The sequence below is a fragment of the Oryctolagus cuniculus genome, chromosome 7, assembly GCF_051225735.1.
Source record: "Oryctolagus cuniculus isolate XC-2025 breed Fujian yellow rabbit chromosome 7, ASM5122573v1, whole genome shotgun sequence".
Lineage (NCBI taxonomy): Eukaryota > Metazoa > Chordata > Mammalia > Lagomorpha > Leporidae > Oryctolagus > Oryctolagus cuniculus.
The window spans coordinates 156813393-156833972 of record NC_142873.1 but is presented as its reverse complement, the minus strand read 5'-3'; the positions used below and the strand labels follow the sequence as shown (position 1 = coordinate 156833972).

The window sequence follows — 20580 nt, the reverse complement described above, 5'->3', positions numbered from 1 at the left end:
AACATGCAGGGGAGGTCGAGACTTTGTGGAGGGTGTGGGGCTGGGGAGGTGATAGCCCAGGAGCAAGATGGAGGTGAAGGGGCTTGGGTCCAGGTGCAGCCCAGGCGGCTCCAGGGCTGGGAGCAGGAGTCAAGAGAAGCTGGGGTGTAGAAGGCTGGGGGTGATGCGGGGACTTTTCCCTGGCCCCTGCAGCAGGTCAGGAGGGAGCTCAGCCCTGGGGCACAGGTCCCAAGGGCCGGGTCCTGCTCTGCTCCTCCCAGCATCCATCAAACAGGAGTCACCAGCCCCAGTGCCGCGGACCGAGGAAGCTCAGGGCACGATGTGATGGGAACATCGCGCCGGCAAGCAGGGTCGCCGTGGTGGGGAGACCCCCAGCTCCTCCACCTGGCCAGGCCCCCCCACAACACTCAGTCCTGGAGCCGGGTCTGACCCAGGCCCGCCCGCTCTCTGCTCAGCACCCCCCCCCCCCCAGCCACTGGGAGCCTTCTCCTTCCTCGGGGCCTGTGCTGGCCTGAGGCGTTGGCACAGGCACCCGAGTGCACACAGAGCCTGGCCACCCAGCTCCAGCCACCTCTGTCTGGGTTCCTGACCGGCTCCCTGCGCGCCCCCGCCCCCCCCCCCCCGCTTCCCCGGGCAGGCAGGTGCGATCGTAGCCCCCACCTGCAGGAACAAACCCCTGCCCAAGCTCCCTGCACTACCCCCCCCCGGGCCTTCCAGAACAATCTGTCCAAATCTGAACAGGAGGAAACTGGGCACTGGTTCCCACATTTCTGGAATTCCTCCACCCCAGGGCCACTGGCCCCTGGCTCCCCGAGGACGCTGCTGGCCCCAGATGGCCTCTTGCTCCTGCTGGACAGGGCCTTCTGCTACCTTTTGGGGACAAAAGGCTTTGGAACCAGCCTCCGCCCCACAGCCACCATCTTCTCTGTGCCCGATCCGGGGCGGGGGCTGGGGGGCGCGGTTCCCTGCCCGGGAGAGCCCTTGACGGATGCCAGACAGGGCCGGCCGGCCGCCACACAACGCGCTGCCAACGGCCCACCAGGATGCCGCTGACTGCCACTCAGGCAGGGCCAGGGCTCGGGGGGTGCTGCCAGCCGCCTGTCACCGCGCTGGCCAACTGTCAATCACAGCAAGGCCCACGGCCAGGGCAGAGTCAGCCAGCGCCACTCTGGGGACAGCTGTCACTTTGCTCCCCTGTGTCCTGTCACCCTTCCTCTGGCAAGGCTGGGCTCACAGGGATGCCGCTGTCCCCAGCCCCCAGCTGACACTTCCCTGCTGCCTGGCCACTCTCTGGCCACTGTCATTGGGTTCTGTGTAAACATGCAACTCCCTCCGAGCTGACCAGAGGCAATCAGCGTGAACTCTGGGTGGTCAGAGGGAAGGAGCAATCTCTGCTCATGGCACTGGCCCAGAGAGGGAGAGGGAGAGGGAGAGAGGCACAGCAGGTTAAACGGAGCTCCGGTTTGAGTCCCGGCTGTTCCACTTCCGATCCAGCTCCCTACTAAGGCACTTGGGAAAGCCCTGAAAGACGGCTCCAGTCCCTGGGCCCCTGCGCCCACATGAGAGACCTGGAAGAAGCTCCTGGCTCCTGGCTTCGGATCGGCTCAGCTCTGGCTCTTGCGGCCATTTGGGGGTGAACCAGCGGCTGGAGGATCTGAGTGTGTGTGTGTGTGTCCATCTCTTTTCACTCTGCCTTTCAAACAAAGAAATAAACCTTTTTTTTTTTTTTAACAACAACAAAAAAAAAATACAGAGACAGAGAACGTTGGAGGAAGGGCTGGGCCACTGAACAGTGGGTGCTTTGCTCCCTCCCAGGTTCACACCACTGGGCAAGTGGGTGCTCTCAGTTAATCGGGCCGTGCTGACCCAGTGGGCTTGGCATGGAGACCCCTACCTAATCACAGAAGGGCCCCCGCCGGCGCTGCGGCTCAATAGGCACACTGGGTTCTAGTCCCGGTTGGGGCGCCGGATTCTGTCCCGGTTGCCCCTCTTCCAGGCCAGCTCTCTGCTGTGGCCCGGGAGTGCAGTGGAGGATGGTCCAAGTGCTTGGTCCCTGCACCCCATGGGAGACCAGGAGAAGTACCTGGCTCCTGGCTTCGGATCAGCGCGATGCGCTGGCTGTGGCGGCCATTGAGGGGTGAACCAACAGCAAAGGAAGACCTTTCTGTATCTCTCTCTCTGACTGTCCACTCTGCCTGTCAAAAAAAAAAAAAAAAAAAAGGCCCCCGAGCCTGCCTGATGTCAGCCCAGGAGTGAGCAGCTGAATCTGGGTGACACTGACACGGCTCAGCCAGGAAGAGGCCGGGTCTTGGGCCCCGCGTAGACGCTGCTGAGTCACGGCAGGTGCACGGATCCTGCACGCCGCACCTCCTCTAAAAGCCACTGAGCCCAGGATGAAGAACCAGGCTGAGCACCTGGACTCCCGGGTTCCAGTCCCAGCGCCGCCACTCCCAGCTGTGAATAGGAAAGTGGCTTCCTTCTTATTCGGCTTCTCCGCCCGCGATGGCCGATCACTGTTCTCATACAGTAACGTGAAGGTACGAAGCTACTGCTTGGTGCTCGCTAACGCTGGGCAGACCTGCGCCCACTATGGTGCGCTCCTCCCTGGACCTTCGCCATCAGCCATGCTCGGGGTTGTTGGCTTCATGCCGATGCTTAAGGAAGCTACGTCGAGGTTAAGGTTAAACTCAAGGTCCCACGGAGCTGGGACTCAGAATCCCAGCCATACACGGCCGGCTCCAAACTCCAGCCTCTTCCTTTCTCTGCAGGCGCACGGTTGCCAGCTGGGCTGGCCAAGGCAGCCTCCCCCAGCTTGGCTCCTCAGCCAAGGTAGGCCTGGCACCGTCAAGGGGCGTGGGCTGGGCCGGGCCAGGAGCCCCGAGAAGCTCCGGCCCGGGGAAGCCATGGGTGCACCTGGGGGTGTGCAGCCGCACTTGCCTGGCCCGGATGGCCAGGCCGCAGAGGCCAGCCTGCCCGCTGCCAGGCCGGGCTGGGGCTCTGCCCATGGTCCCCATGTGACCTTCCCAAGCGGGATCCGGTTACATCACAGCGGGCAGCTCAAGGAACAAACACAGCTTGTGTCTTCCTCCAAGTACTCATTTCCTTTGTCTTGTGAACATTGAAAAATGAAAAGAATGATAAGGATTCCGAGGAGGGGGGCTGAGAGGCAGGCTGGAAACTTCTGGGGCGTGCTGGAGGAACCTTGGCCTGAAGGAGTTTTCCACTGTGCAAGAGAGTGGGGTGTGTGTGGGGGGGGCTCTTGCCCTCCTGGCTCCTCCCCCAGGGATTAAGAGGGGTGGGGCGGGCGGCAGGTTCACACCCTGCCTCCGCTGCTCTCCCAGCTCAGCCCTCCTCAAAGCCAGGGACGCCTGGCCCCCCACACTCTAGGTTGTTGCAAAGAATCCAGAAAATTCATGTAGACCCAGGGCTCTTGACAGGGGGCATGTTAGCTCCCAAGGGCACACTGGGCCACGTCCAGAGGCACTCCTGGTTGTCACAGCTGGGAGGGGCAACTGGTGAGCAGAGACCACAGAAGCGGATGTACACGCCCCCCCATGCCCCTCCTCCCCGAGGTGCCCAGGTCAGCCCCACTCTGAGGATGGCCGTGCCCAGGTTCGTCTGACTGTCAATGACTGTCAGTGACACCGTGTTTTTTTGTTTTTTTTTTTTAGATTTATTTATTTATTTGAATGGCAAAGTTGAGAGAGCTTCTATCCACTGGTTCATTCCCCAAAGGGACACAATGGCCAGGCCCAAGCCAGCCGCCAGCAGTTTCCTCTGGGTCTCCCGAGTGGATGCCAGGGGCCCAGGGACTTGAGCCACCTGCTGCCGCTCCCCCAGGGGCATGAGCAGGGAGCTGGATCGGAAGTGGAGCAGCCGGGACTCCAGCTGGCGCCCACGAGGGAGGCCGGCCCCGCAGACGGCGGCTTTACCCGCTGCACCAGAACGCCGGCCCCCAGCTACTCCGCCTTTGAGCCAGCTGGGAAGGAAGTGGATGACAGCTCACAATCTGGGCCCCTGACACCCGCGTGACACCTGAAGGGCGTTCTGGGCTCCTGGCTTTGGCCTGGTTGTTGTGGCCATCTGAGGCGTGAAGCAGCAGATGGAAGCTCTCTCCGTCTCTTCAACTCTGCCTTTCAGATAAATACAACTCCCCCCCTCCCCCCAACACACACATATTTAGAGAATGATGAGCGGGTGGGGGTTTGGGGCGGCGGGCAGCTGCTGCCCGGGACGCCTCACACCACATCGGGGCGTTGAGGTGAGGGCCAGCGCCTCTCCTTCCTACCCAGCCTCCTGCTAACGCACACCGTGGGAAGCCACAGGTGACGGCTCAAGTATTCAGGTCCCCGCCACCCACGAGGGAGAGCAGGATGGGGTTTTGGCTCCTGGTTTCCGGGTGGTCCGGCCCAGGTTGGTGTGGGCATTTGGGGAGTGATGCAATGGGTGCAGGTCTCCGTCAGCTTGGGCCTCTCTCCCGCATCCCACTGTCTTTCAAATAAAACGAAAAGAAAGAGACGGTGCTAGCGCCATGGAAGGAGGCGGTACAAGGGGGTGACGTTCTGACGCGCGCGCTGATGGGGGTGAACTCCGACAGCACTCGGGGAGTGGAAGCCACTGAGGGCCCCGGCGGGGCGCCGATCCGCAGACAGGGCAGCCGGTACGGGCCCCGGGCTGGGGGCTGAGGGAAGCAGAGGAAAATATTCGGCAGCTGGCTGTGGCGAGGGTGGCGCCGCCAACACCACGCTCTCACGGGCAGATGATGACGTGGCGTGTGAGTGCCGTCTCAATAAAGCCTCCGCATGCGCAGATAACAACCCCGCGGCACGTGGTAGGGAAGGAAGCGAGCGACTGCAATAAGCGGAAGGTGCAGTCAGGTGGGGTGCAGGGCGGACACCTGCAGGAGGTGACACGCAGGTGAGGCTCGCAGGCTGGGCTGGGAGGCGTAGAGACAGAGTCCCTGTGTGTGTGTGTGGGGCCTCTGTGGTGCTCAGCGCGCCCCCAGTCTGTGTGCGCCACACGTGGAGTGGGAGCTGCAGATACAGGTGCCGTGGCCTGATCTCGCAGACCAGCTCCGGGAGCAGCGTGGCCCGGGGCCCTGCTGGAATACTCCCTCCCAGAGCTCCCAGCGGCAGGGACAGCCTGGCTTCTCTGGAAAGGACGTTCCTCTCGTGAGTGTCCTCTGTGTCCCCAGGGCACGGGGGGCAGAGGCCCAAGTCCCAAGGAAGTTCAATCCAGAGAAGTCAGTGACTCCTCACCCAGGTCCTGCAGCTAGGCACCAGCTCCCCACACGGCTCTCCCTGCCCACCTGCCCGGGAGGCGCCCCTTGGCAGGCCCTGCCCCCCGAGGCGTGCCATCCGCCCCACCAGGGCAGCACCTTCCCAGGGAACTTCTGTTTCTGTCTCCGGAGACAGAGAGACTTGGGCAGGAAGGGGCTGCCCTGCCGGCCACGCACTGGGGTGACAGCAGCTCCTGCCCCCAGGAAGCACTTCCTGTCCCGCTGAGGGCCCTTTGCCCAGCCCTCCCTTGGCACCCAGCACCCACGTTGGGGTCCTCTGAGCCACAGCTCTATTGCACCCCAACCACAGGGGGGACTTTCGCAAGACACTGCCATCACAGGCCAGGCTAACGCAGTGACCCCAGACACCCCGAGGGGACTTCAGGTTGGCTGGGAGCGGTGGGAGTTGCCAGCATCCCATCCCCTTGTGTTCTAGAACCTTCTTAGGTGCCATCTACCCTGGATGCCCATCCCAGCCCCGGGAGGCAGCTCGCATCACCTCCACTCTGCAGGAGAGGCTGGGGGTGACAGAGCCAGGGGTGACCCCAGGCCAGTGGGACCTGCGTGTGGAATCTGCCCACCAGGTCCCAGGACCCCCACTTCCTGGGGAGCCTCCAGGCCTCATGGTGGGTCCTGGGTTGAATCTGGGCACTCGGGGCTGGGTCTCCAAGCACAGGGTTGGCTGGGGACCAGGAGGCACGGTTGAGGGGCAGCAGCTCCAGGCCCAGGAAGAACCCACTCTGGACCACAGCAGGCAGCCCCCAGCTCAGGCAGAGCCGTGTGTGAACAAACGCAGACCAAACCACAGGGCAACAGCCCCGGCAGAGGGAGTTCGGCTGCACGCGGTGCCCGCAGGCTGCTGCTGGCCTTCGTCACCGCCTGGCTTTGCCTGTGTACCGACGGTCTCTGCGCTAGTGCAGCCCAACCCCTGCGATGACCCGTGTCCCCCGCAGACCCCTCCCGAGCAGCTGGCCCGAGAAGAAGGGACGCCATTTCTCAAAGCTCTCTGGCCCCAGGAGCCGAGCCGTGGCCAAGGGACTGAGCTCCTGAGCGCTTGCCCGGATGGACAGCCTCAAGCTCTGGGGCCGGGCCAGGACGGGGCTCGGGTCTGGCGCCTCCCTGGGCTCAGCGCCCACCCGAATCTGGTTCTCTTTGGGGCCGGGGAGGAGCCCCGAGCGTGGCAACGGAGTCACTTCCCAGGCTGGAACGCCCTGTCCTGCCCCGGGAGGGCCTGGCGCCTGTCACTCTCTCCTGCTTGGCCAGGCTCAGGGACAGAATTAGCTCTGCACTCTCACTCTCCAGGCAGCCGGGCCATCCCGGGAAGGGATGAGAATGCGGCCTCCTGGGAACCTGCCCAAGGCCTTTCCCTGGCTCCTCTGGGAAAAGATCCAGAGAGACTTGAAGGCTCCTGGCAGCCAGGAAGGGGTGGGGTGGGACGGGGCCCTGGCCTGCCCTCCAGAGAGGCCCCTGGGGCTCTGGGGAGTCGAGAGGGTCCCAGGACAGCGCCGCCTCCCGTGGGCTGGGAAGGGCTGCCTGGCCTTGGTCCACTCGGCGTCTAATCGGAGCCCAGGGACCCTCGCTGCATTCCCGGCCTGCACGCCAAGTGCAATGTCACAGCCACCTCAGAGGTCAAAGCCCCACCGAGCTAGCACATGGGCCCCCTCCGTGCCCCCACCCCGGGGACCCCGCCAGCTTGTCCGGTCAGGCCAAGGTGGGGCGACGGTGGGAGGTAATGGGCAGGTCCCCACTTGCTGCCTCGCCCCTGGCCGCCACTGGTGCTGCACGCGGTGGGCAGGGGTGTTTGTGGAAGCGGATCCGATTCCGAGCCCGGCTCCGAGTCTGTCTTCCCGTCTGTGAAATGGGCTACATCGCACCAGCCCGGGGTCGCCGTGAGGCTGTGCTCTGCACCGCGTGCCCGTCCGCTCCCCTCCATCATTGGTGCCATGGTTCAAAAACTCCAGCCACCCGCCCCTGGGGTCTGCAGTTCTGGCAGCACTATGGGAGGGGCAGTCACATGACTAATGCTGGCCAATGAGCGGACGTAACGCATGCTGTTTCCAGGCAGAAACTCCCGGGGGGCGCTGAGCCAGAGCTAGGCCTGCTCTCCGTCCTGGGAGGACCTAGGACGCCCTCCAAGGGCTTGTAGGAGGAGCAAGGCGGAAGCCTTCGTTGCTGGACGCCCTTGAGGGTTGGGCTTGCCCTGGCCGGCTTGCCCCGCAGCTGTGGGTGTCCTTGAGGCGGTCCCCAGGGCTGGTGCTGTGGATCGGCGGCAGGTGGCACGGAGCAGGCGGGGCGGTCCATCTCTGCTCCTGGGCCACGCAGACTTGGGTCTGGCTCAGGGCAGCTCCAGGAAGCTCCTCCGAGCTAGAGGCCCGTGACCCCTCCCTCTGGTGCGGGGACCCCCGTGCCTGCTGCCCTCCCCAGCTGGCCAAGGTTAGGTTTACCAAAGCTGGCTACGGCGGCTTGCACGCCAGAGACCCAGGCTCTTGCCCCTCCTGCCTCGCTGCGTGTCACCCGTGTCCCCTGCAACCCTGTGGGCCTCAGGGGCCTGCTGCACCCTGTCAGTGGTCCTGGTCACTCACCACCCTTTCTCAGCCACATCACTGGCGTCCCGTGTCGGGCTGCATAGTTCTGGCGTCTCAGCCATGTTCCGCTGGCACCCAGCACGTGCTTGGTAGGCAGCAGGTGCCCTGCCGAGCCAGCGGCTGGGGGCTGGGGCGCGTGACAGGACCCAGGGCCTGCTGTCTGCAGGCTAGTTCCCCAGGCCTGGGCTCCACTCCTGGTCTCTGCCCCGCCCCTTGTTAACCCCTGGCCGCCGGTGATCCTGAGCAGCTCAAGTCTCTCTCAGCGGATTGGGTTTTGTAGTTGGGGCTGGACCCCTCCCAGCTGCCCATCACGGACTTGAACACTGAAACACGCGAAGGCCAACTCTTTATTTTCCGTTCCTGCTGTTCAACCGGCCTGTGCAGGCTGAGGACGAGGGGGAGGCGGATTGTCCGGGGACAGAGCCTCCTGGAAGTCTGTGCACGATGCCGCGGCTGGGGAGAGCTGAGAAGCAATGTAACTGTAAACTCTACGGAATCAGACATGTACAAAAGTGACACGGCGGCTGCCGGCTGGTCTCCTGCCTCCCCATGGGGGTCCGAGTTACACCCATCAGTCCTGTGCGAAGGTCCTGGGGCTGGCCACCAGACCGCTCCCTGGGCACAGGAGCCGTGCTGTTCACCCAGCAGAAGGGTGCCAAGGGACAGGCGCACAGGTGCGTGCCTGGGACACCGCGGCTCCTCGAGGGTCTCTGTGTCCCGTCTCTATGTCCGCCCTTTGAACGTGTTCATGCAGGTGTAAGTCCCTGAGAATCTGTGGATCTCTTCTAGCGCGGCCTGCGGAAGGATGCTGGGGGGCAGGGGGAAGCAGAGGAGACGGTCAGCTGGGGGGCAGTGGCTGGGTCGCACCGTGGCCACGCCCCGGAAGCAGCCACTCCCCTCCCTAAGCCGCACACCAGCTTCCCCATGAGCCCCGCCCCCGCGGCAGGGGTGAGGGCCCTGCAGTCAGGGGATGAGCAGCTGTGTGCAGGTGGAGTGGGCGGCTTTCTGAGCCTCAGTCCGCGTCTGCTGCGTCCCCTCCGGGACTCACAAAACGGATCATCCTGGCAAGTGTTGGGGGCGGGGCCTGAGCCGACTGGGGCACGGTGCCTCTGCCCTCAGGAATGGCACTGGGCTTGGGGCAGAGGGGGGTCCGTCAGGTGACGGCTGGAGCCCGGGGAGCCAGAGGCGTGGCTCCAGGGCTGTCCCCCCTGTGCTAAGAGCGCCAGGAAACCACGCTTAGGTGGCCACCCGCGGTAGCTCAGAGCGCAGGACTGGGTGGGAAGGGTTTGCGGAACAGAATCCGGGAAGTTCTGGGGGGAGCAGGATGCTGGGGGTGGGGTGGGGCCCCAACTCGGGCTCCCTGCTTCCCACAGTGCTCCGCTCTGTTCCAGCTTCCTGCTAGCGTGCACCCCAGGAGGCCCGAGTGCCTGGGTCCCTGCCACCCAAGCGGGAGACCCGGACCAAGTTCCCGGCTCCTAGCTTCAGCCCGAGCCAGTCCCAGCTGCCGAGTGCATCTGCAGATGGGCGCTCTCCCTGTCTCTCTCCCATCTTTGCCTTTTACCAAAAAACAGAAAGAACACGGACTGTGATGCCGAGAAAATTCCAGAGGCCGCCTCGCTCTGAAGCCGGCCTCCCCGGGCTGCCTGGACCAGCTCTGTGTTTCTGCGAATTCGGAGCCTTTGGCATCCAGACCCCCGAGACCCCTGAATGGGTTACGCCTCCCGAGGGCTGGGGACCCGTGTCTCTATGGTGGTTGAAACTGCGGTTCTCAAAGTGGGGGCCAGGAACCCTCAGGGGTGCCAGGGGTCTCTTCAGGGTCTGTGACATCCGCTCTCGCTATACCACTACTGAGACACCACTGCCCTTCATTCTCCTTTTCCCACGAGGGCACCGTGGAGTTTGCAGAGGGACATGCCAGGGGACATCACGGCAGACACGGACGACAGAAACGTGGCATGCGCAAAGCACTGCCGTTCCTGACAGCCCGATTTGGATGACAACTGCTGGCCGTGAAATATTCGTGTCAAGGCCATAGGTGGGACACTGCTACTTATAGATGCTGACGGTTTCTGACTCAGTCCAGAGTGACAGGCAGGACTCCCACAAACAAAAGCTGGCCCCCTCTTTCCCCGGCGGGAGGAGGAGACATGGCGGGCGTGAGCCTGGGCCACAGCGCCCCCCAGCTCGATACCTTTTCAAGATGATGAGGATGTGCATGGTCCAAGGGAGCAGGAGGAGGGCCTGGTTCAGCTGCACGGCTTCCACTGTCCTCCGGGCCACGGTCTCCGGTTTCAGCGGGGGGAAGAGTTTGGGGAACCTGGAGCAGGAAGAGACACAGTGGGTTTCCCCTGGAGAAGCGTGTGCTGCTGCTAGAAGCTTCCATGAAGCTGGTGTGCCTGGGCTGTCCCTGTGGCCTTTCCGGCCCAGACCTGTAGGAGGCGCACCTGCCCTCAGTGACGCGAGTGGGGGCCCCCCGGCTCACAGGGGGTCTCCTGGCCCACCCATCGGGGGCCCAGACTCTGACACCTGCTGGGGGCTCTCCCATGCTCGCTTTAGCTCGGCACGGCCCAGCCCTGTTCTGACTTCCTCTTCCTCACCCGGAACCAGCGACCTCTCTGTCCTTGTCATTGTGTGTTGTTCCAGCCAGGGCCTCTTACCAGCTGTCCCCACAGCCCGGCTCCCCTCTAGGAGGCAACTGAGCCACGGGGGTCCCACGTGGCCTCTGACCTCGTCCCCTACTCACTTCCCTGGGGCATCTACTCCCTAGCCTCGCTAGTTGGCTGTTTCCTGGTCAAGGTCTCCCCCAGCACACTGTGAGCTCCTGCTGTATGCCTGGCATCTGGCAGTGCCCGGCACACAGCAGGTGCCCAGTAAGTTCTTGCTGAAGGGATGGACCCTGAAGACCTGCCATGTCCCAGACGTGCCCTCCTCACCCTGTCTGGAAGTGGGCTCTGCCTCCCACCCAGCCCGTGGGATCAGCAACTACTTCACCGATTCATTCAAACCCATAGTGATGAGTGAATGAATGAACGAGCCAATATTAGGGTTTTCGTGCCCATCCTGGGGCATCCGAGGCCCATCCGATGACGAGGCTCCCCGGGTGCCAGGCCTGAGCCCGGAGTTCCCTCCAGCTTACAGGTGAGGAAGTCGAGGCTGTGGAGAGCAAGCGGACGCTCGGGATCCAGACGGGCCCGCACAAGTTCCAGAACATTCTGCTGCCTCCACTTGCTCTGCCCACCCTCCTGGGCCTGTAGGTGCAGGGCCCACGCTGCTGGCTCTGACCCCAATCCCACAAAGGGCCTGTGATCCACTCTGGCACCGGGAAGATTAAGGGCGGTGAGTCACGGGTCTGATGTCACTCCTGGGCAAGGGGCAGCCTGTGGGTTCCCGGCATGGGCTCGGCCCCACACAGCCCCCATCGGAGGCCCGCAGCCCTGCACGCCGGGCCGGCAGCCCCTGGATTCCGCACACACGCCCGTGTCGAGACAGCTCAGACGTTTTGGCCCTATCCGCGTTGCAGACAGCCTGGATTCTCTGGCCTCTGCTGTGGCCAGCCCTGCTTCTTGAACCGGACAGGATGGATAAGTAAGCTCCAGGGGCTTGTGGGGGACCCTTCCTGGTAGAACCCCGGCAGGAGAACCTGACAGAGGGGCCCCCGCGTGTCTCCTCGCTCTCTGTGCTGGGTGGGATGGGTACACAAGAACCAGCCTGAACTCCCGGGGGCCGCGGCACCAGCTCGGCCAGCCAGCTTCCGGCTGTGTGGTCTGGAGAGCAAGTGCGTCCCCGAGCCTCAGTTCCCTCATCCGTAAAACGGGAACAGGAGCTCTGCGGGCTCGCACCCTGCAGCAGGGTGTGTGACGTGGTGGTGCGGCTAGAACCGAGGAGGGCCAATAAACAGTGATTTCTCAACATGGCCAAGCCCGCTGGGAAACCCATCAAGGGTGTCCCAAATAGGCCTCCCGCCCTCCGCGCTCAGCCTGATGCAGGAAACAGGCGTCAATTAAGGACCTGGCTTGTAGGAGTCTGAGTTAGCCACACCGCAGGACTCACCTGCACAGCACAGGGGCTCACTACTCACCAGGCATGGCTAATCGAGTCACGCACGGGAGCTCATCTAACCCCTGAAGCAGGGGCTACCATATTAAACCCTTTTCATCGAGGCCGTGGTTTTAACATGTGTCCCCCAGCAGTCCCAAATCCTGTGCTCGTGGTATGTGCGGGTGGGATCCCTTGGGGGGTGACTGGGCCAGTACGGATGACCCCTTCCACAGACTCATGGATTAAGACATCAGTGGGCTGTGGAGGGAGCGGCTGTTGTAGGGAACCAGCTCCCTGGCCAGGCGGCCCCTCGCCTGTGATGTCCAGCCCGGCCTGGGAGCGCCACAGAGCTCCTGTAGCCAGAGAAGCCTCGTCAGATGCCCAGCCTCGGAACTAGAAAGAGGTGTTGGGTTACAGCCACAGAAAACAGGCGTCGAGAGCGAAACTCAGCAAGAAGCTGGGATCTGACCCCCGGCGGCTGGGGCCCGCGCTGGGCACCACGTGGGACAATGACCCGGGGAGACTGCGGGTTGCCGGGAGTGGTGGAGAGGAGACTGTCACGCTAGAAGGTGAGACACACACAAGTGCCACATGCGTGACTGTCCTGCCCGCTTCTGTGCTCAGTGTGGAGTGCCACGGATGCACTTCTGTGTGCATGGATTGAGTGCTTCCTGTATACTCGGGTGAAAAGAAACCAGAGGGAGCCACCGTGGGGAAAAGCCAAGGTGGACCACTGACAGTCAGCACTCCAGCCTCCTCTCGGTTCACAACGGACGCTCACTTGCACGCAAGCCAGGCGGGAACGCGCGCGGGGCTGTGGCCTGCCAGGGACATCGATAACCCGGATCTGCGTGCAGATCTACACCAGCCGGGACCACTCACAGCTAAGACGCCCGGCCGGACCTGGGGCTGCGGCCGGCGCTGAGCGGCCTCGCCGGATTCCCCTCCGTGCCGAGCCCAGTGCTGGCAGAGCGGAAGTGCAGAGCGCAGACGGCAGACTGTTTTTGTCAGATTGCGAAAACCACGGGGAGGGGAAGATGGCTTCTGGGCGGTTTCCGGTTTCTTTACCTGCGACGGTCGCCCTGCCCGCACAGGAGGGCAGAGCCATTCGCTGGCTGTTTGCGGTGCAGCGCGTGAGCAGTGTCCCCCGCCAGGTGCCCTTCCATCCTCACCGCAGAACCCGTGACGAAGGCATTCTCCCACCCGCGTCACGGCTGGACAGTGAAGGCCAAGGTCGTGACTCAGCAGGCCCAGCGGCCTGCAGCACAGGGCCGTCGCCACTGCGCGTGTCCGGCTGCCAGTGTGGGCTCTAACCCAGGGGCCCCAGTTTCCTCGAGGTAATGGTCTGGGGGAGCAGTGGTTGGGCCTTGGCCTTGCTTTAAATTGAGCTCTAATCTGCATGAACCCTAAGCATTCTGCACAGCTAGGTTGACTTCCACCTGTTTAATCACCACTCAGGTGCACGTCTCTGAAAGCCTAGAACGTCCCCTGGGACTCTCTCCTAAGCTCTAGCTTTACCTCCCAGAGTGGCCGCTGGTCTGGCCTCCGCTCCCAGCCCAGCCTGGCCTGTTCTAGAACCTCATGGGCGTGGAACTGTGCAGGACGTACCCTCTGGTCCCTGGCTTCCCAGACCCAGCACAGCGGCCCTGGGATTCGCCACGTGGCTCATAGACCACGGCTCCGCTCTATCATGGAGTCGCATTGCGCTGCGGGCGGCCAGTGCTGCAAACTCCCAGAGCTGAGAAGCATGACCCGGACCTGCCACCGTACCCCACCCACTGCCTTGCAGGTGGAGCATCAGGCACGGAGCTCCAGGCCAAAGCCCAGGGCTCCCGGGGTGCCCTTGCGGGACAGCAGGGAGCAGGCTGGGCGCGTCCACTGACCTGACTCGCATGCCCTGGAACATCTCGGTGCTGGTGTGGAAGGGCAGCACGGTGGTGGCGCTGACACCCGGACAGTCCAGCAGCCCCAGGGTCAGGCTCTCCATGAAGGCGAAGGCGGACGCTTTGGACGTGCAGTAGTCGATGGCGCCAGGGATGGCGGAGAGCGCCAGCACGGAGTTGAGGCACACGATGTGGCCGTTCTGCAGCTCCAGCATGCGTGGCAAGAAGGCCTTGGTGGTCTAGGGGCAGAGGGCCGGTCAGCACGGAGCAGCCACAGCTGCCCCCAACCCCTCCCAGCCCTGTCTCGGGGAACCCCGGGCACGCTGCTCTGGGGACGGAGCCGTCCTGTGCCACAGGACACCACGCTCACAGCTCAAAGTCCAGTGGCCCTGTGGCCTGGCCACCTCGTCCATGGACATCCCCACTACCCGGAGCCCAAGTCCCGTGACCCTCTGCTCCCCCCGCCCCGGGTGCCTTTACCCAGAACTGGCCCAGGGTGTTGATGTGCTGGGACTTCAGCAAGGCGTCGTCATCGCTGTCCATCAAGCTCTTCCCGTGGACCACGGCGGCGTTGTTCACCAGGATGGTGATGTCGCCTACCTGCGGGCGGGCGGGGGCCGTGAGGGCACGGACGCGGCCCCAGCACCGCCATCTGGATTTATGAGATGGGGCTGATGCCGTCTCAGGGTTGAGCGCAGGAGTGGAAATAATTTACGGCACAGAATATACCTGGCGTGGAGCAGCTTTGTAATAAACAAGGCTATCGTGAGACAAAACGTTAACACTTCCACGCGCCAGTCACAGAAGGCGCGTGCTCGTCTCCGTCCACGCAGGTGGAACTGAGGATTCTCCCAGAGGGCAGTGTGGGGCCCTGCCCCTCCCCCCAGGGTTCTGGAGAGAAACCCACAAGGTCTAAGTTTTCCAAGGGACAACAGGTGACCGCTGTTGTTGGGTCATCAACCTTAACTCCCGTAACTCAGGCTGGCTTCGGGGAAGGCTCCCCACGGGGGCCCCGGACAAAGCCGTCGGCCATAAGCCAGGCTCCCTCCGCGGTCCCTGGGTGGGTGGGGGGGCGTGCGCTGTGCCTGGCACCGCCCCGCACCCAGGCCCCACCGTGCCAGGCTACTGACCTTTTCCCGGACAGCCTTGGCCGTCTGGTACACCTCCTCCCGGTTGCCCACGTCGCAGATGAAGTAGTGGCACTCGGTGCCCATCTGACGGATCTCCTCCGTCGTCTCCTTCAGGCACTTCTCGGTCCGGCCCCAGAGGACAATCTGGAAGGAGACGGTCGCAGCACTGAGCAGAAGCCACAGGGACGCAACAGTCACCACCCACCAGAAATTCAGCACGGAGAGGCAGGCCTCTCTGACCCTACGTCAAGATAAATATTCAAAGTAAAAGAATAATATGATGAAAAGAAACTTATTAAGAAAGATTTATTTATTTGGAAATCAGAGTTTCAGAGACAGGGAGAGACAGAGAGGGGTTGTCCATCCACTGGTTCATTCCCCAAGTGGCCACAATGGCCAGGGCTGGGCCAGGCTGGAGCCAGGAGCCACGAGCTCCATCTGGGTCTCCCACCCGGGTGCAGGGGCCCAAGCACTTGGGCCATCTTGCACTGTTTCCCAGGCCATCAACAGAGAGCTGGATTGGAAGTGGAGCAGCCGTCGTGAATTGGAACCCATACGGGGTGCTGGCGCCGCAGGCAGCAGGTTTCCCCATTATTCCACGACGTTGGCCTCCCTTATTTTCATGTTATTTTAAAGGCACAGAGACAGAGACACAGATCTTTCATCTGCTGGGCCACCCTCCAGATGTCCCAACAGCCAGGGCTGGGCCAAGCCAAAGGCGAGAGCCAGGAACTCCATCTGGGCCCCCCACGTGGATGGCAAGTACCCAAGTACTTGAACCACGATCTGCTGCCTCCCAGGGCGCACATTAGCAGGAAGTTGGATGGGAAGCTGGGACTTACAGGCACACCCAACATGGGATGTGGGGTGGGGCATCCTAACCGCTGCACCATAACCCCACCCCATAAGAATGATTTTTTTTAAGGGACACAGCCTACTCCTAAGGGAACCAGTAGTTTCTGAGCCCATTTCTGGCCAATCGGTTGACGCATTTTTTCCGTCTTTTGCATCTATTCCTTCTAGCAGGACGCCTGCCCCCAGCCCAATCCCAGGTATCCTACACACACAGAAGCAAGAGCAGAGCGCTTGTGGTGCACCCGGCCTGCTCATGAGTTAGGCGCAGGGCGGGTGGCAGAGGCAGCGAGGCACCTGCGGGGAGGGAAGGGGCTCCTGGCCTCCTCGCCCCACAGGAGTGGACCCCGGCAGAACCAAGAAGTGGATGCTTAACGGGGCTGGACAAGCTTATGAACGGCTGGTCCTTAGATGGCTGGGAAGAGCAGGCTGGCTGGTTCTCGGCATGGACGTGGGGAGGGCGCCGCACCTCCCCCAGCAGGCCAGGGCGCCCGGAAGCCCTGAGGGAGAACTGGCATCCTTGCCAGGGGAGAAAGGCTGGGTGTGGATGCCCATGGGGCAGAATCAGAAAAGGGACCATCTGCATGTCCTCTTGGGAAAACCAATATAGAAACGCCACCGTGTGAAACCACTAAAAGGAGTACAGCGGATGTCAGGTCCATAGTGTGTCTTGCTCCAGGGGCCGGCATTACTGCCTGCGGTGCCCACATCCCATAGGACCGCTGGTTCAAGTCCCGGCTGCTCCACTTGCCTGCTGCTGCACCTGGAAAAGCAGTGGAAGGTGGCTCAAGTGCTCAGGTCCCTGTCACGCACGTGGGAGACCCAGATGGAGCTCCAGGCTCCCAGCTGTGGCCTGGCCCAGTGCCAGTTGTTGAAGCCATTTGGTGAGTGAACCACTGGATGGAAGACCTCTGTGTAACTCTGCCTTTCAAATAAAATCAATCTTAAAAAAAAAAAAAAAAATTCTCTTGGGGCCAGTGCTGTGGTGTAGTAGGCTAAGCCTTATCCTATGTGAGTCCCGGCTCTACTTCTGATCCAGCTCTCTGCCATGGCCTGGGGGAACAGTAGAAGATGGCCCAAGTCTGGGCTCCTGCACCCACTTGGGAGACCCAGAAGTAGCTCCTGGCTCCTGGCTTTGGATAGACCCATCTCCAGCCATTGTGGCCATTTGGAGAGTGAACCAGTGGATGGAAGACCTTTCTCACTGTCTCTCCTTCTGTCTAACTCTGCCTCTCAAATAAATTAATTAATCTTAAAAAGTATTTTCTTAATCTAAAGGCCACTCATAAGAACAAAGGCTGCTTTGACAGGGTAAACATTGTAAGTGTGCAAGTGACAGGAGCTACCATCACGTCAGCCCAAAGCACAGGCGGTTTCTTTTATTTATTGTTTGAAAGGCAGAGTTGGTGAGAGAGAGAGAAAAGAGACAGAGAGACAGAGACGAGAGGTAGAGATAGAGGTTTTCCATCCGCTGGTTCATTCCCCAAATGGCCTCAACGGTTGGAGCTGAGCCAGGAGCTTTCTCCAGGTCTCCCACATGGGTGCAGGGGCCCAAGCACTTGGGCCATCCTCTGCAGCCTTCCCAGGTGCATTAGCAGGGAGCTGGATCACAAGTGGAGCAGCCAGGACTCGAACCAGCGCCCACACAGCGGCACTGCAGGTGGCAGCTTTACCCGCTGTGCCACAGCGCCAGCCCCGGCTACCGAGAACCTTGAAACTGCAGAACTTTTATGGGAGCAGAAAGGGCACACAACAATCCCAGGGGTCTCCAATGCATCTGGTTATGACTAGAGTTTTGAAACTTGTTAAATATTTTAAGAAAGAAAATTGAAAAGTGTTATCTCAACCCCTAAAATGGCTCTGAGAAAGTCCAGTCTGAAAAGTCCACTTAGTTCAACCGTTTTTTCAATTGACGACTTGAATATAGGAAGGGCTTGAGGAGGGAGGGTCCCATCAGCCGTCTCCCTGACCACCAAGTCCAAGGGCAAACAGGCTGCAGGGAACGCGTCCTTGTCTGCTAACAGACAGAGACTCGCGTGTGTTCCTCCAGCGCAGGCCAGGAGGTCGTCATGGAGGGGAGGAAGGACCAACCTTTGTCCCGGGAGGTGACTTGCTGTAGGTGGGCACCCTCCACCCCACAGGTCCTCCCGTCCACGTGTTCACCCAGCCACCCATCTGCCACCCACCTGCCCGTCTCTGCATCCCCCATCCCCCATCCAGTTGCCGAGCAGCTCAGACTGAGGCGAAGGTGAGTCTCGGTCCCCTCGCACCTGCTCTGCTCTGCTCTGCACCTGTCCTGGCTCCAGCACAGGCCGTGCATGGTTCCCAGGGGTCCGGCTGGGGCAGTGAGAGGCCCCCCTGGGGGCCCTCAGGATCCTGGCAAGGCAACCAAGGGAACACTGGATGCCGGGGCCTTGCTGGGAGGCCCAGGGGTCTCGACGGTGCGGAGGACAAACGTTGCCTGGGAAGGGCTGCAGCAGGGGCCCGAGGGGGCCTCACCCCGGCACACGTGGTGCTGCCCGGCTCCATCAGAAGGGGCCTGCAGCTCCCCGCCCCAGATGAACCAGTTCTTTCTGGCCCCTGGGCTCTCAGGGCGAGGCCAGGGGTCTAGAGCTCCTGCGGTCTGAGTGGGGGAGCTGCCATCAGGGAGCCGGGAGACGGTGCTGGCTGTAGGCTGGAGACTCGCTGGAGGGGTGGATGTCTGTGCTGTGTGCGTGTGCGCATGAACGTGAAAGCGTGTGTGTGTCCCTGAGCGTCCGTGTGCCCGTGGTGTGCATCTGGGGACACGTGCGGCCACCTCGTGGGTTACCATGTTCCCTCAAGTCTTCTGTGGGCCGCCCCCGAGGACCCCAGGTGGCCGGGCAGGGCACCTCCACCTCAGAAGCCAGCTGTGTCTCCGTGGGGCAGGTGGCTAAGGGCTGGGGGGGGTGGAGAGGGTGAGTGGGAGGTGTGAGACTCCCTCCCCAGTGGCTGCCCCGCCACTGTCCCCTGCTGGCCTCTCCTGCTGTCCCCGATGCGGCCCTCTACATGCCCGTCCAAGGACCAGCAGACACAGCTGGGCAGCCAGTCCAGGCAGCTCCCGCCAAGACCTCCGGGGTGACCCCGACAGCAGAGGCCAAGAGTCCCGCCCGGCCCTGAGCAGGGCGAGGATGGGGCCGGCGCGAGGGGCAGATTTATGAGCCCAGGGAGCCCTGTGGCGTCCTCGTAATAAACTCCAGGTCAGGGAGCGGCCGGCCAGCTTCTGTCTCTCCCCTGCCTGGAGATCGGCGAGGGGGAGGAGGCAGGATGAGACCTCCGGCCGCCAGGGTCACTGCCCTCCCAGCTGCAGGCTGTCCTTGTCCACCTTCCATGGCTCAGGGAACTGGGCTGCACAGGCGCTCAGCGACGCACCCAGAGTCACCCTCACAGCGGGGGAGTAGTACAAGATTCGAACCCAGAGCCTTGGTTCCATGCACGTGCCAACATGGCGAGACAGGCTCAGCTCTCTAGTCCTGCGTGCCAGCACTCTGTGTCCACTCTCGCCCGACGTCCACAACCACCCCATCGATCCGCCAGCGCCCCAGGGAGAGCAGCACAGGGAGCCCGAGACGGTGAAGGTAATAGAAGACAGTGGGCCACAGGTACAGTCAGAGGGATGGAGACTGAACAAGGACTCACGTCCCCTGGAGACAGGGAGGTGGCTGCATTGTGCCCATTTCACAGCGGAGCAAACTTCAGCCCCAAGAGGCTAAGACTGTGGGCGGACTTGTCAGGGTCCCACAGCCGGAGCGACAGGGTGGGGATCGGAACTGTGGCTTGGGCTGGCCCCACAGGCTGCTGGTGATGGCCCCCCGTGCCTGCCCTCCACTTGTAGTGGGAGATGGCACTGCGCGGCTCCACGAGCCCTGGGGGTCGCACACTTGGAGCTGAGACCATCCCTGCCCTTGGCTGCTGCTGAGAGGAGGAGCGCAGCGTGGGACCACGGTCAGGGGCCCGGCGTCCACGCCACCTGGGAAAGTCCTCGCTCTGAAAACCGAATGGCTTACATGGTGTAAAAGGGGCCACCGTGCAGGCTGGCTGTGGGGCTGCGTCTCTACGTCTGTCTCAAGAACGGGTGGTCAGCTGGCCACTTCCAGGGCTGCTGCACCCCTGGGTTCCAGCAACCCCGGATCAATGATACCCGTGCACTGAACATGCACACTGTTCTCCTGCCCTCACTCCCCGAGCCACAGAGTGCCGCCAGCTGTTTACAGCTCATGCTGGGGCTCAGAAGTCGCCTAGTGGGCACACGTGCCGTGGCGAGCTCAGGTGAGGACCTGGGCAGCCGTGGGTTTTGGTGACTGTGGTGGGTCCTGGAATGAATCCCCTGCAGGGACTGAGTGATGATTAAACTGTCATGTGTCATCATTTTTTTTTAAAATATCTCTTTGAAAGAGTGACAGAGAGCAAGCGAAAGATCAGCCTTTCCTCTGTTGGTTCACTCCCCAAATGCCTGCAACAGCCAGGACCGAGCCAAGCCAGAGCCAGGAGCCGGGAACTCCATGCTGACCTAGGGGCCCCAGCACTTGGGCCACCTTCCGCTGCCCTCCCAGGCGCATCAGCAGGGAGCGCCATCAGAAGCAGAGCAGCTGGGACAGAACGGGCGCTCCGATACGGGGTGCTGGTGTTGCAGGCGGCAGTCCTGTGACCTTAAAAACAAGGTGGAGGTGCTGCCTGCAGTGCCGGCACCCTATACAGGTACCGGTTCAAGTCCTGGCTGTTCCACTTCCCATGCAGCTCTCTGCTGTGGCCTGGGAAAGCAGTAGAAGATGGCCCAAGTCCTTGGGCCCCTGCAC

At 62.3% G+C, this 20580-nt stretch overlaps 1 protein-coding gene across 4 annotated transcripts in view; it reads right to left on the bottom strand.

The window, feature by feature from the left end:
• Positions 1 to 8192: 8192 nt before the first annotated feature.
• The window catches only part of DHRS3 (dehydrogenase/reductase 3), a 29712-nt gene continuing 17324 nt past the window's right edge, over positions 8193 to 20580 (bottom strand). For all 4 annotated transcript variants that reach the window (XM_070079261.2, XM_070079262.2, XM_070079264.2 and 1 more), the window contains exons 2-6: positions 14915 to 15058; positions 14265 to 14384; positions 13785 to 14023; positions 10055 to 10180; positions 8193 to 8671 (exon numbers count right to left, since the gene is read on the bottom strand). In XM_070079261.2, the coding sequence (XP_069935362.1) occupies positions 8587 to 8671; positions 10055 to 10180; positions 13785 to 14023; positions 14265 to 14384; positions 14915 to 15058 (714 nt within the window). In that variant the 3' untranslated portion in view covers positions 8193 to 8586. The remainder of the gene's footprint in view (positions 8672 to 10054; positions 10181 to 13784; positions 14024 to 14264; positions 14385 to 14914; positions 15059 to 20580) is intronic.